General features: G+C 40.4%; 1 protein-coding gene across 1 annotated transcript in view; it reads right to left on the reverse strand.

Annotated features, from left to right (window-relative positions):
* The window catches only part of LOC135196299 (uncharacterized), a 210,256-nt gene extending 199,885 nt beyond the window's left edge, over positions 1-10,371 (reverse strand). Inside the window, exon 1 of the mRNA XM_064223007.1 lies at positions 9,293-10,371. Coding sequence (XP_064079077.1) covers positions 9,293-10,368 — 1,076 coding nt within the window. The 5' untranslated portion in view covers positions 10,369-10,371. The remainder of the gene's footprint in view (positions 1-9,292) is intronic.
* Positions 10,372-10,949: the final 578 nt, after the last annotated feature.

Genomic DNA, 10,949 nt, shown 5'->3' on the forward strand with positions numbered 1-10,949 from the left:
TAATAATATACAAGATCAGGCCCTAAGAACCAGACATATCCAAAGAACGATAGATGGAAATAACATCTCAACTATATGCAGAAAGTACAATATGAAAAAACGGAACCATAAACCACAAAGCAAGCGAATGTCCGGCACTTACACAGAACCAGTACAAAAAGAGGCATGATTCAGTAGCAAAAGCCCTCCACTGGAGCCTTTGTAAGAAACACCAGCTACCATTGCAGTAATAAGTGGTAGGAGCACCAACCTGAGGGAGTGATAGAAAACGATCAGGGAAAAAGTTTTATTCCATACTATAAAGAGTACCGCAAGTTTAGCAAACCTAAGCCTCACGATCACCATTTTCGTACGACTGCCAACTTGAAACCTCTTAAAAGACAAAGCAAACTTTTGAATCAAATTAGAATGCGATATTCCCCATCAAACTTGTCAGTTCTATATCTGAATCAAAACACCATTCTATTCAAGGAAAATGGACTAAATATAATTTCAACTCATCCAAACCATTTGAACAGAAGCGCCTTTGTGTATCTCAAAGACCAGTGCATTCAACAGGCAAATACCTCAAACGAGAAATACTCATCAAAGGAGAAGGGCTGAGCAGCCATTTTATTCATAAACATATTTGTAATGAGTATGACTAATATCCAGAAACAAAAGAGCTGTCTTCTACTTTGTTCTTCTGTTAGTGGAAGAAAAGCATCAAATGAATCACTGCTCTGTCAAGTGTGTGTGCGTGGAGAGAGAGAGAGAGAGAGAGAGAGAGAGAGAGAGAGAGAGAGAGAGAGAGCCATTTTATTACCTTCTAAGGTAACAAAATATGTTTCCATACAGAGGAATGTAAAAGGATCAAAGATACACGATAGAGGACAGAGATTCCCTCAATCTAATACTGCAACATATAACTACAATACATAAGAAAGCAGATTTCATAACCTGCAATTTTTTCGTGATAGAACTAACACGACGGGAAACTGGGCGCCAAGGCCAATAAAAAGAAAATGAACAGCAGAGAGAGAGAGAGAGAGAGAGAGAGAGAGAGAGAGAGAGAGAGAGATCATAATAAATGAAAAGCACATCCTTCCTATAGTAGATTCACATCAACCGTGCATTTGATGTCTAGGCCAGTCCCTTACGACGCTCCTGATTGGCTGTTGGATAAGCCAATCACAGGGCTGGAAACTCTCAGTTTCTCTCTCGAGAGTTCACATAGGCAGGATGTATGTTCCACCTCTCCTGAGGGATACTTTTGAAAGACTTATTCCTCAGGAGAGGTGGAACATAGATCCTACCCATGTGAACTCTCGAGAGAGAGACAGAGAGTTTCCAGCCCAGTGAGTGGCTTATCAACAGCCAATCAGGAGCGTCGTAAGGGACTGGGCTGGACATCAAATGCACGGTTGATGTGAATCTACTATGGCACACAACAAGGACAGACAAGGAGCGCTCCTTCCCTTTCAAATCCACCATCAGCATAAACGTCGCGGTCACTTTTAAATGACTCCAACATCCAACAGGCTCCTCCACACAGACGGAGTTTTGATAAACATAACTGATAAACACATCTGGCACACGACCGAAACCTGATATACATAAGGCACCCGGTAATCCTGAAAGTACTGAATGACATCACACTCCACAGTCGGCGTCTTTTAAGGTAAGGTTATCTCTTAAAAAAAAAAAGGGGGGGGGGGCGGTGTTGACGATGTATAATAGTTTTTTAATAATACTGATACAGCGTCAGCAACAACAAAATATCAATAACGTGAGCAGCTGCTATAACCAATATCATAAACAATTTCAGAATTGACGCTATCCCTCTCTATGTGAATGCAATAATACTGTTGATGTTAATAACTATCGATGTTAATAACTATGGTAATTCAATAACAGTAATGTAATTCAATCCTTTGAATTCATAATATTGATACCGACCACAGTGAAACACATTTTTAAATGTAATAACACAATATTACTAATATACTGTGGCATTATTAATAAATATAAACGTATAAGATACGTCGACGAGCGCAACGCTAATGTGAAATATAGCATCCCTAATTATTTCAGCTGCAGATGACAGAAGGTTTCGTATTTCATTTTAAACATCACCCATACCTCTTTCAAGCTACCCACTCAGACATCTCCAGCTTCGTCTCCTCCGCCTTCCCAACACTTCTGATTTATATAACCTTCATAAACTTATCATCCTCCATTCTTTCCACACGACCAAACCATCTCGAAAAACTTTCACCTTGTTGTTCCTTTTAATATTTCTGCCAGGTGTCTCCACATTCCTCAGCCTTTCATTTCTTCTTATTCCACAGACACTCCACAAATAGATCATATAAACTGCCTCTGCCTTTTCTCGCCAGTTCATTCAAGTCTACAACTGTGAACATTCGCTCACAACCGTATCTTTTCCTCAGGTTTTGAAGATATGAGGAGAAAATGTTTTTGCGTTCGTTAATCTACCAGTCCCTCTATTCACTGCCCAGTTCTCCTGTCTCCTGTTTTTTCTCCTCCTTCTACTTTATTACACTTCTTTCCATAGACCTTCCTTTACGCTTGAAGAACCAAGAGAAGGAATCTCTGCAACAATAAGGAACCCAATAAACACCGAACTGAATAGAGAGTCGGTCTCCAAGCGCCTCAAAGGAGATCAAAAGAAGCATTATGAACCGCCAAGCAAATGAGACCACTATGTCGCCAGTCTCACTAATACAGCTTTCGTCCTCCAGGAAATGTGTTTCTAACATCGGCAAGTCCACGAATAGAGGACATTATAAAAGGTTCAAAAACACATATTTGGGCACACAAACGCACACACACACACATATATACAAACATTAAAAATGTGGTTAAATATCCAATTCGCTCTAATTCCCTTTTGGCGATGTTCCCGAGGTAGAGCGTATTGGATATTAAACGAAATTTGTATCTTTATTTTTGTGAATACAAAAAGTCACACTGTATGTGATAAAAATTAATATATGCATGTATTTATGTATCTATATATAAGTAAGTGTATAATACATATGTATACACACATATATATAAATATATATATATATATATATATATATCTATATAGATATATATATACAGATATATATATATATATATATATATATATATATATATATCTATATAGATATATATATATACAGATATATATATATATATATATATATATATATATATAGTATATATATATATCTACATAGATATATATAGATATATATATATATATATATATATATATATATATATATATATTCATCATACGGCGAAACCCATTCAAGCATTAGAATTCCTATATTTTCTGTGAGGGAATGCCAATCTAAACTTCCTTTACGAAGGCAATTCATGCAGAGGGATTTTTTAACTTTCCAGTTCACCAGGAGTCAACGAGAGAGACCTAACATTTGTTGTTAAAAGAGAGAGAGAGAGAGAGAGAGAGAGAGAGAGAGAGAGAGAGAGAGAGAGAGAGACGTCGTGTCTAAGAATTTCATTACCAGAAGTGTGAGTGGTCTCTTGTGCTGAGGAAATCACGGATTTCACAGAGAATATATGAACGGCCGAGTCTCATTACATTTACGAGTTTCTTGGAGAATAATATAAACAAAGAAGAGTATCTTCCAGGACAGTCTTGTATTTTTTCACAGTCTCCCCATAATGTGATGAACAATCTCATAATAACACCATGATTAAATGCTTTTTCTTTTTATTGAAGAAACATGGGAATCTTGAAATGAATTTCAACCACAGTCATTAATCTTGAATATACACATCATGGAAAAAAAGAGCCTTTAAAAGCAACAAGTCTAACCAAGCTTTCAAATGTCCTCGTTAAGTAGTCAGTCAAAATGTCAGAGCAAATTACGTTTTAAAATGAAGTTTAATCCTGCCCTGAAAATATTTGCCAAGTATCAAAGGTATTTGCAGAGCATCAGTGAAACCAAGTACCCTCCAGCAGCTCCCTTTCTACTACAAGAAAAACCATTTTAAAAAGTCTGCCTTCCTATGCCTTTTACATCAAGGCGACACCGATTAATCATTCTTTTTTCTGGGTACATTAAAAAAAGAAAAAAAAAAAACTTAAACATCGGCATTACAGATGTCATTTAGAAAACGCCAAACTTTGTTTTATATACCACGCGAGAGAGAGAGAGAGAGAGAGAGAGAGAGAGAGAGAGAGAGAGAGAGAGAGAGAGAGAATCATAATCTCAAGACTAAAAACTTGACAAAACATCCGCACACACCCAGTGAAACTATTGTCAGAATCCAGCGAACCGACAAAACTTTGCAGTTTCATATTCTCGCGTCCGCATTTATTTAGGACCTAGGTAACAAGTCTCGTGCCCAGACATGGAACAGTTAGAATAACAAAACCAGGCTTAGGAAAACAGAGCGGAAAAACAAAGCCCTTTTCCTTCCCTAAGGCAAACCCTTTTCTGGTCGAAGTCAATATCTCTGTATTCTGACAACGGAGGATGCTTTCTGGAAATGTCATTTAACATTTCTCTCTCAACCGTTCCCCTTTTTAGTTATAAATAAAAGAAAACTATTGACATGGCTATTTGTCTGTCCGTCCGCACTTTTTTTCCGCACTTTTTCTGTCCGCCCTAAGGTCTTGAAAGCTACTGAGGCTACAGGTTGGCAAATTGTTAGGTTGATCGTCCACCATCCACTCATCGAACATAACAAATTGCAGCCCTCCAGCCTCGGCTGAGAGTTTCATATGGCATTATACGCTGCACAGAAAACTCGATTGCGCCGAAGAAACTTCGGCGCATATGTTACCTGTCTGATGAAAAAACCAATAAGAATCAAGATGAACAGAAGCAGAAAGAGAATTCCAAAAGCTGCCGGTAACTGGGGAACAAAAAAAAAAAGGAATATCTTCCAACTATATCATAAAAAAAGTTATACCACCATACTGATTTACCTGTTTGTAGATAACAAGAAAAACTTTCTATACAATATCAATAATCATAAATCTTTATTTTTTACTTCATGTTTCCTTTTTAATGAGGCTATTCACATCTCTGTTTACTTTCAGTGCAATTATGTTCACTTTGGAAAGCTGTCAATGTTTAAAAGGTTGTTCATTAGGGTATTTATTTAGAACTGGGGGAAAAGGCACACTAATATCTGTCAAAATACAACGTGCAGTGTACATTTGTATATATTTATGTATATTTATATATACATTATATATATGCATTAAGCTACAAATTTCCATCAATATCCAATTCGCTCTACCTCGGAATTAATATATTTTCATATATGTCAACTGAAGGGGATTTTTTTAGTTGATAATAATTTCGTCCTCTCATGGATTAGAACCAGCGCACATAGTCGGTAAAGACGTCACTGAAGTCCTGATTTCTCCTCTATGCGTTAGTTCGAATCCACGAGAGGACGAAATTATTATCAACTAAAAAATTCCCCTTCGATTAACATTTATGAAAATATATTAATTCCGAGGTAGAGCGAATGATTATTAAAAGGCATTTGTAGCTTAATGCATGTATATAAATCAGGGTGATGTGATAAAAATTCATACATTAAATAATTACACGTGTATATATCATATATATATATATATATAATATATAAATATATATACATACATACATATATATATATATATACACACACACACACACACACACACACACACATATATATATATATATATATATCTAAATATATATATAGAGAGAGAGAGAGAGAGAGAGAGAGAGAGAGAGAGAGACAGAAGACTATTTCCATGTCCCAATTTCCACGTCCCAGGACTCCCAATGTGTGGATGCGGTCATTGTTTGTATTGGTTATTGAAACATGCACTGGATTCGACTGGCAGGAGATCCTTGTAACTGTCTAACGTAAATCTAAATAAGCACTTTATTTGAAGGCTAATGGTTGGAGGGGACAATTTTGTACATTTCAGACGCGAGATGGCGACGAAGCACGAGCAATCTTGAATAGATTATGATCGTGTAGATATCAATAGCGAATTTATAATAGCTTAGTACCTTGGTGGAACTGAGTACAAACGTTTCCAGCTTTTATGGAACTGAGTACAAACGTTTCAGCTTTTAGTTTTCTGTAAAATAGCTATTTGTCTGTCCGTCCGCCCTCAGATCTTAAAAAACTACTAAAGGCTACGGGGCTGCAAATCGGTACGTTGATTATCCACCATCCTATCATCAAACATACCAAATTGCAGCTCTCTCTCTCTCTAGCCTTAGTAATTTTTATTATATTCAAGATTAAAGTTACACCTGATTGTGTGTCTGGCACAGCTATATTTCCCAACAACACAGGCCACCACAGGACCGTGGCTGAGTTGCGTGGGCCGCGGCTAAGATTTTTATGGGCCGTGGCTGAGGCTACCACTGGACAGAAAACTCGATTGCGCCAAGGACACTTGTGCGCATTTTTTACTTGTTTATGAATGTAAAGGCAAATTTGTTACCATGCCCACCTGATTCCGTGACTAGATAAGAAAAATTTTATATACCGTTTGTGCCTACGCCGAATGCTGCATAGCTCCACTGCTTTGAGTCAAGCAAACTGAAGTGATCTCGGTTAAAAATAGAGTAAGATTTTGGTTGCAAACAGCGTAAGCAAAAATCCGTTGCTGGTCTAATCAACGTCACTCACTGACCCAGCATGGAATTGATATTTCTTTCAGATAATGTCCTCAGTTTCCACACTGACTGATCACGACGGTGCCACGATTCTTTCTCGTATGAGGTATCTGTGTCAGGTCGCTGGGGATTGCAACTCTTCTAAGTTTTCGATATGCGACTTCTAAAATATGGACGTCTACGACGTGGCAATAATACTAAGTAGATTCACATCAACCGTGCATTTGATAGTTTAGGCCAGTTCCTTACGACGCTCCTGATTGGCTGTTGATAAGCCAATCACAGGGCTGGAAACTCTCAGTCTCTCGAGAGAGTTCACATGGGTAGCGTCTATGTTTCACCTCTCCTGAGGTATACGTCTTTCAGGAGAGGTGGAACATACATCCTACCTATGTGAACTCTCGAGAGAGACTGAGTGAGTTTCCAGCCCTGTGATTGGCTTATCAACAGCCAATCAAGAGTGTCGTAAGGGACTGGCCTAGACATCACATGCACGGCTGACGTGAATCTACTATAGCACAATCTATCTGTTCCTAAGCAAAGCGTGTATGTAAATTTGTCCCCAATAAAGATAACTTGTTTCTCTAAATCCGGGGATAAAAAAACTTCAGCTATGATTGTCATCTTCCCCGTGCGGGAACGGGGTTGGGGTAGAGGAAGAGCCATATATGAATTGAATATAGAACTTAGGCCAAAGGCCAACCACTGGGGCCTATGAGGTCATTCAGCACTGAAAAGGAAATTGACAGTAAAAGGTGAGAAAGGCGTAACAAGAGAAAAACCTCGCAGTTGTACTTTGAATCAATTGTTCGGAGTGGGTGGAAAGGAGATGGAAGAAAGAGAATATAAAACGAGGTACAGTAAAAGGAACGAAAGGGGTTGCAGCTAGGGGCCGAAGGCACGCTGCAAAAAACCTTAAGTAATGCCTACAGTGCACCGCATGAGGTGCACTGACGGCATTGCCTCTCTACGGGGGAGAGAGCCACATATACAAATAATGGATAGAACCCAAAATGAATGACTTGCCTATGCATAGGGTGCTGAGTGTATATAGTGCTAGTTGCAAAGTGTAAATAAGTCAGAATTTTAAACTGAAAAGTAACATTACGTCAGACTATCAACTGAAAACAGCTGATTAAGAATAAAGAATGTCTCTTTTAAGGTTTCATGATACTTAAGCAACTTTCACTGTGTAAAGGTCCATAAATGATACAAAAGAATGAACAGTGAAATTACCAAAGTTTCGCTATAGTGCAGTAGTTCTCACCATGGGGAAATTTCAGTTTCGAGGGGGCGGGGGGATTGTGACCAAAGATTGCAAGGTTCAAACTGGCTCTAGAACCACACACTGCGTTTTGTGAGGTTCTACAGCCAGTTTGAGCCCGCCAATCTCTGGTCATAATCCCCCCCCCCACCCCCCCCCCTCCAACAAATTCTGAAATTCCACCCTGGTGACACCCAATGCTAGAGCGAGAAGCTAGAAAATAAAAAAGGAGGACAACACATTCTTTAATTAAAAGAATATATGAGAGCACATGGGAGAATGATAACACCCATTATTACAGATACGAAATGTGAGAGAGTAAAAAAGATCCGGATAACTGATCGTGAATAGCAGAGAAAGCTTATAAAAAATCATTTACTACAGAATCTTTATAAATGTGTGTATGTGTGTGGAAGCAGAAAAAATAGTCAAGGAAAAAGTGGCAGTCTCCAGTAGCCTGTGGTGAAGTGCTGTTTTGAAATCATTTCAAGAATTTAAAGTGCTGCAATCTACTGTATGTGAAACGTACTGTCAGGTCTCTAAGTTGCCTGTCCCTTTAGGCTTCGCTTGACCATAAAACAGGGAAAAGTGTAAGGCAGAGGAAAGAGGTGGCTACAAATGCGCGTAAATAAATTTCCTGCGGTGTGTGAGAGTCAAGACAAGACAGAAAGATGATCAACTCTCTTAAGAATATTTTCTCTTGTTGACATATCTGTATCTATACGAGAGAGAGAGAGAGAGAGGAGAGAGAGAGAGAGAGAGAGAGAACACATATATAATAGGACTATATATCATAAACACACACACACACACGCACACCGTAACATCATTGGCTTCTTTAACTTTTGTCTTTTATGAACGCGGAGGAAGTGGAAATTCCGCACGTTCTCAAGATAATGTTATTAGTACTGTTAGCAGCGTAGACAGTTCTATTACTCTCCTGGGGAAAATCTTTGATCTACGCTTATGGGAGAAGAGACTTTCCATTAACTTACTTGATTTATACTTATGAAAGAAAGCGGGGTGTTTAAAATAAACGAATTATACCAACAATAACCATTTTTACTTACAGTGCAGACAATAATCAAAATTTTTGTAGAAGTGTACTTACATACTTAAATACACACAACACACACTCACACTCACAGTATATGTATTCGTATATATATATATATATATATATATATATATATATATATATATACATATATATATTATATATATATATATATATTTATATTTATATAATTTCTATATGTACACACATACATTACAGCTGAAAAGTATAAATTTTCTATACAACAAAATGAAATAAACAAAACTCAACATTAAAGTATACTTAGTAGATTTATCGTGTACTTACTTTTTGGTCCTTAGGGGAACCAGCTCGGGAATTCTTGACTCGGGTCCATCGTCATCTTTCCTCTTTTTCCTTTTTCTCTTTAACCCTTCAGCCGTGAGTGCCTCCCCAGGGCGACCTTTGATGGAGATGCTTCCCCCAGTTTGCAGCTGGGCCTCCAGGTTATGAATGATCGCCGACAGAAAGTGATCGAGTTCTTGTATGGAAGCGGTGGTGGGCAGACGAGCTGGAAGGTCCTGTGTACTGGAAGTTTTCGAGAGCGGGAGGTCAGTCTCCGAACTCTCGGCCACGTCGCTGCTTTCCATCTGCCTTTCGGAGTCCGAGCAGTCCATAGGGGAGCTCGGGCCCTTCGGAGAAGGCGTCTGCTTCTGAGAGCCCACAGGCGATGGCAACACGTCGGGAGATTTGCTCAACAGAGGTTTTTTGGTGGTGTGGCTGTACCTCCTCCTCACCGTGCCGTCTTTGGTCACCTCCCCGTCGCTGGGGGTCGACTCCCACGAATCTTGTTGCGGTTGAATAGAGTCGTCGGTGAATACTCCTCCACATCGCTTTGACGACATGTCAGGTCTCGTGGCATCCATGTGGGCGGCCGCCGAGCTCCCTCCGCCAACTGCTTTGTGATCACCTGGTCTGGGGTTATGTCGAGGGGTGTAGGCCTGGGGGTCATATTTCCTCATGCCCTCTCTTGACACCAGAGCTCCCTCTGCAGCCTCTCTCTCCCTCAAGGAGTAGTCCCCATCTCTCGGAAGAAGTAGCCCCTCCTTGGTGGTCCTCTCCCCTTCCCCCACCGACCAACTATCTGCCTTGGCCCGCCACTCGCCTTCCCTCATTATCGTCCTCCCTCCATCGATTATTGGCCACTTCCCCTCTCTTATCATTCCTCCATCTTTCCCATACCATTCGCCTTCGTTGTCAGTTGACATACTCACTTCATTCCTTGGCCACTCCCCCTCCTGGGGCATCTTCCCCGGCGGTAAACTAACGAGGGGCGTTTGCTTGTAGCAGCTGCTGCGGGAACTCCTCCCACTGGTGTTTATCAGATCGTACTGCGAGTAGCTGGCAGGGTCTCCCCCGATCATGCCATCGTGCACGTGAGAATGCTGCTGCTGCTGCTGCTGCAGAGTCTGCAGCGCATTCTGTAAGCGAATGGTGGCGGCAGTGTTGCTGCGTGTCTCCCGCAGGAGCAGGAGGGTAAATGTGATTAGGCCTGTGGTAACTGTCACTCGCGCGCCTCGTTCTGACGTCCAACTCGGAATCGGTCGAGTCGTAGCAGGATTCGCTCGACCCTCCCATCGATGTGTTCTGTTTCTCTAAGGGATCGATGTTGTACATCTTAATGACCCGTTTTCTCTTCATTCCCCCTTTAATGAAATTCAAATCTGGAGGAGGTGGAGGAGGCGGTGGCATCAAACAATCGTCCAGGGGATCCCGGTCTCTTAAATCGGCAAATTCTACGCTGCAGCTGTGCCGCTTATCGGGAGGCCTGACCACCAGATCTTTAATGGATAAGATATCCGCGCTGGCAGATCTCCGGTCTTTGAGAGGGGGCGTGGCGATGGGTGTCCCGTTTTCTTTGACCTCTGAACTCTGTTCGGGAGATCCCTTATCGAGCAGATCGTCCTCGCTCTTTGACAACCTGTTCCGAAGATCCTCTTGAAGA

Source organism: Macrobrachium nipponense, chromosome 17, assembly GCF_015104395.2.
Source record: "Macrobrachium nipponense isolate FS-2020 chromosome 17, ASM1510439v2, whole genome shotgun sequence".
NCBI lineage: Eukaryota > Metazoa > Arthropoda > Malacostraca > Decapoda > Palaemonidae > Macrobrachium > Macrobrachium nipponense.